Consider the following 3,926-nt stretch of genomic DNA (forward strand, 5'->3'; position numbering starts at 1 on the left):
GCTCCACTCAGCCCCTGCCCTGCCCTGTCCCACCTGTCACTGTCCCCTCAGCCCCATCCCCTGCTCCATGCCCATGCCCTGCCCATGCAGCCCCCTCACCATCCTGCGTGCAGACTCCCAGGAGGTTGATGATGTTCTTGTGCTTGTCCATGAGCTTCATCATCTCCATCTCAGATATGAGGTCAGCCAGGTCCTTGTCGGTGGCGTTGTCTGGGGAAGGAGGGCCGTGTCACCATGCTGGCTTGGGTGGCACTGCAGCCTGGCACTGATGCCTGCTCTGTGCCTGTGACACTGGTGGGGAGCCGTTACCTTTCAACATTTTGAGAGCCACAGTGACGGCTTGGTCTGGCCGGTCTCTGTCAATGCCGTAAGCCTCTGCCCGCACCACCTGGCCAAAGCAGCCTTCCCCCAGGGGCTTGCCCAGCACCAGCCTGCCAGAGACAGGCAGAACCATGAGGGACCACAGGGATTGCCCCACTCCCCGTCATGGCATGGCCAGACCTGAAGGGGCAGAGGCAGCTTGGCTGCCCCACTCCAGTCTGAGCCACATCCCAGCATCCTGGGGTACAGCGGTGCTGGGGTGTCCGGTGATAGCCAAACACCTCCCCATTCAGCACCCATGTGTGCTGCACCCAGGGCGGCTGCGGAGAACAGCCCCAGTCCCAGACCTGCCCCGTCGGCACCGTACTTGTCTCGGGGAAACTCCCACTTGGCATCGAGGGGCAGGTCCAGCTCCATGACCCCAGCCAGCATCGGGGCGCAGCTGGAGGAGAGACGGGTGACACGCATCAGGGATGTGCTGGACTTCCCAGAGGAGCTGGAGTCCAGGGAGAACTGTGGAGAGAGCCCAAGGGACCTCAGCCATCCCACCCCGCGGTCCAGGGTCAGAGACCCACACTGCTGCAGGGAGACCCTCATGTGGAGCAATGAGGCGTGGGGGCCACAGGAGGCAGTGGGGAGGGCTGGCAGCAGTGTGAGGTGTGACAGGCACAGGTGGTACTTGCGGAGCTGGTCAGTCACCAAGGTGCCCCTGCAGCCCCCAGGCTCCAGCTCAGCACTCACCTGCCGGATGAGTGGGAATTTGGAGAGCTTGTGGACTGCCATGGGCTCCAGGGGCTGCTTGCTCGACTGAGTCTGCATCCGGCACAGGACCACGATGATGATGGCCATGGCCACGGCCAGCGAGCCCGAGGTGTAGATGATGATGTCCGTGTACTTGGTCTCAGGGGCCTCGGCTTCCCGCACCAGCTCCTCCTCTGGAGGGAGCAGATGAATCAGCCTGAAACACAGTCCCTGCGTGGTGGGGGTCCCAGCTCCCACCCCAGAGCCCCCACCCTTACCTGGCAGCACGGTGAGCCAGGCCGACTGGTAGGAGAGGCCGATGGAGTTCCCTGCCAGGCAGGTGTACTCGCCAGCATCCTCCATGGAGACGTTGCGCAGGTACAGCACCTCCACCTCAGAGCTGTTGATGTCCGCAGTCTGCCAGGGAGAGGGATGGATGGTCAGCATTCGCCCTCCTCGAGGGGCTCTGTGCACCCCGTCACCATTTTGGAGGGGCTGTGTGGGACCCAGGTGCTTCCAGCCTGTGTTACCTTGAGCACTTGGACGTAGGGGACCCCATCGGGACCGTAGTTGCTGCCGTTTACCTCGATGTGCTTCAGCCACTGGATGTGGGGCTGGGCATCGCTGTAGACCTTGCAGAAGAACTCCACATCACTGCCCACCAGCGCCGTGGTGTTGGCGGGGAGTCCAGCCTGCAGGATGGGCCTGTGTGGGGACCTCTCTGAGCAGAGAAGAGCTGTGTCACCAACACAGAGCCCAGAGCAGGGGCTCCTTTCTGCCTCCTTCTCCACCCATCACAAAGTCACAGAGAGCCCTTATCCAGCCCTACAGCAGAACACTGCAGCCCAAGCCTGGACCCCATCCCTTGGGCACAAGAGACATGCCAGCAGAGAGGACATCAACAGAGGCTCCTCTACCCCCTTCATCACCCTGACTCCTGTGCCAGGCATGGGGGAAGCGGGAAGCCAGGACTAGCACCACACCGAGGAGCCCTCACCCAGCACGTCCAGGAGGTAGCTGTAGCGGATGCTGCCGAACCTGTTCTCCACCAGGCAGGTGTAGTTGCCACGGTCAGAGGGCACCACGCTCTCCATCACCAGGCTCCAGTGCTGGTGCCGGAGCTGCAGAGGAGGGAGGTAAGGAGGTGAGGTGTGATGAGGGAGAAGGACCCTGGGAAGGGGTAGGGTAGGGGGTCCCAGCCCGTACCCGAATGCCCCCGATGCGGTGTTCCCCCCGGAACTCGCGCCCGTTCTTCAACCAGCGGATGCTGGGGCTGGGGCTGCCCGAGGCTGGGCAGCGAAACTTCACAGTGTTCCCCGCGGGGACTGCATACAGTTTCTTGTCCATGCGGTGTGGGTGAGTCCAGTATGGCGCTGGGGAGACGCAAGATGCACGGTGGGAGGGGGCCAGCGGGCAGCACAGGGGCTGGGAGCTGCTCCCAGCTCTGGTGGTGTGAGCAGACGGCGGCAGAGCCCCATGCTCCTGGCCCTGCCCCTGCTGTCCTCCTGCCCGGGGCAGCACTGACCTCTGTACACGTAGACAGGCTCCTCGTTTCGGTCTCCATGAGGACCATCCCCATCACTGTCTTCATCATCATCACCCGATGCCAGGGAGTCTGCAAAGGAGAAAGGGCTTAGAGGGACATCCCTGCCTGCAGGGCTGGGCAGGCAGCGGATGCCTCACTCCCCCAGGGGGTAGCTGTGGGCTGCTGGGGCTCCTACCCACAATGGAGATGGTGAAGTTGCGCAGGATCTCCCCAGTCACCCATGCCCGGCACACGTAGAGTCCTGAGTCCTCGTAGGCAACCTCTGAGATCTCCAGCAGGCTCTGCCGGAGGTGGATGCGGCCCCCTGGGACAAGTGGCCGGGACTCCTTGTACCAGACCACGCTGGCACCGCTCTGGTTGGTGTCACAGTACAGCTTCAACACATTGCCTGGGTCCAGCACAAGATGTTCTTCCTCTGATTCCAACAGTGGGCTCTCAAATAGCTCTGGAGAGATACCATGAGTGCCTTCATGGTGCTCATCCCTCTCCGACAGCAGGACCTCACCATGCACCCACCCCAGTCTGGAGAGCATGTGGTGTGACATGGCCCAGTGCCCAGCTCTGCCACCTCAGAGGCAGGTGAGGGCCGGACTCTGCCCTGGGGCACAGGGACGGCTTTCCCAGTAGCCCGTTCCCATCCAAGGCCACCGTCCTTCCACAGAGGCCACTCCCAGTAGCACAGGGCGCCTGAGCCTGTCCTGCTTCACCAAATGAGGGCACCAAATTCTCCCAGCCACCCGTCCTTGGACCTCTGCACGACCCAGGCATAGCTGGGACCCTCAGCCCTCGCTGGCTTGGGTGATGCCTGGGCTGCCTGGGCTGGCCAGCCTGCCTACACGGGGTGGCGGGACACCCTGGGGACACACATATGCATCCCTGGCCCTTTGCATGGCCACCACAGGGGGGATGTAGGGTAGCTGGGCCTCTGTTCCCCTGCACCATGTGCTTCTCCTGTACCCACTACTGAGAGGCACAGACTGCCCGCGCCTCTAAGGCATCTGCACTTGCCAGAAGCCACATACACCCGCCACCGCCCACTGCATTCACACCATCTCACTCCCCCACGTGCATCCACCAACTGAGCTGAGCCTCTGCAGCACGGGGATGGTCTGTCCACAGCCAAACTGCTCCTTCCAGCCTCACACCTCCTTGCCCAGTGACGGAGACGCTGGCCACCCGTGCCGCGCAGGTGTCCCCTGCTCCCGCCAGCCCAGCACCACAGTCAGAGCTGTGGGGCTGCGTGTCCAGGGTGAGCCCCCAGCACCCCCAGGCCCAGGGGGGATTCGGAAAGCAGGACCTCCCATCTCACCACCCCCCA

The 3,926-nt window shown here is 63.1% G+C and overlaps 1 protein-coding gene across 1 annotated transcript in view; it reads right to left on the reverse strand.

Moving 5' to 3' along the window:
* Nucleotides 1–3,153, reverse strand: part of FGFR4 (fibroblast growth factor receptor 4) — a gene marked incomplete at its 3' end in the record, with an annotated part of 4,516 nt that extends 1,363 nt beyond the window's left edge. The window contains exons 1-10 of the mRNA XM_010179272.1: nucleotides 2,784–3,153; nucleotides 2,588–2,677; nucleotides 2,269–2,435; nucleotides 2,060–2,183; nucleotides 1,593–1,783; nucleotides 1,341–1,479; nucleotides 1,063–1,256; nucleotides 689–834; nucleotides 310–431; nucleotides 68–210 (exon numbers count right to left, since the gene is read on the reverse strand). Coding sequence (XP_010177574.1) covers nucleotides 68–210; nucleotides 310–431; nucleotides 689–834; nucleotides 1,063–1,256; nucleotides 1,341–1,479; nucleotides 1,593–1,783; nucleotides 2,060–2,183; nucleotides 2,269–2,435; nucleotides 2,588–2,677; nucleotides 2,784–3,153 — 1,686 coding nt within the window. The remainder of the gene's footprint in view (nucleotides 1–67; nucleotides 211–309; nucleotides 432–688; nucleotides 835–1,062; nucleotides 1,257–1,340; nucleotides 1,480–1,592; nucleotides 1,784–2,059; nucleotides 2,184–2,268; nucleotides 2,436–2,587; nucleotides 2,678–2,783) is intronic.
* Nucleotides 3,154–3,926: the final 773 nt, after the last annotated feature.

Source organism: Mesitornis unicolor, unplaced genomic scaffold, assembly GCF_000695765.1.
Source record: "Mesitornis unicolor isolate BGI_N332 unplaced genomic scaffold, ASM69576v1 scaffold37312, whole genome shotgun sequence".
Classification (NCBI taxonomy): domain Eukaryota; kingdom Metazoa; phylum Chordata; class Aves; order Mesitornithiformes; family Mesitornithidae; genus Mesitornis; species Mesitornis unicolor.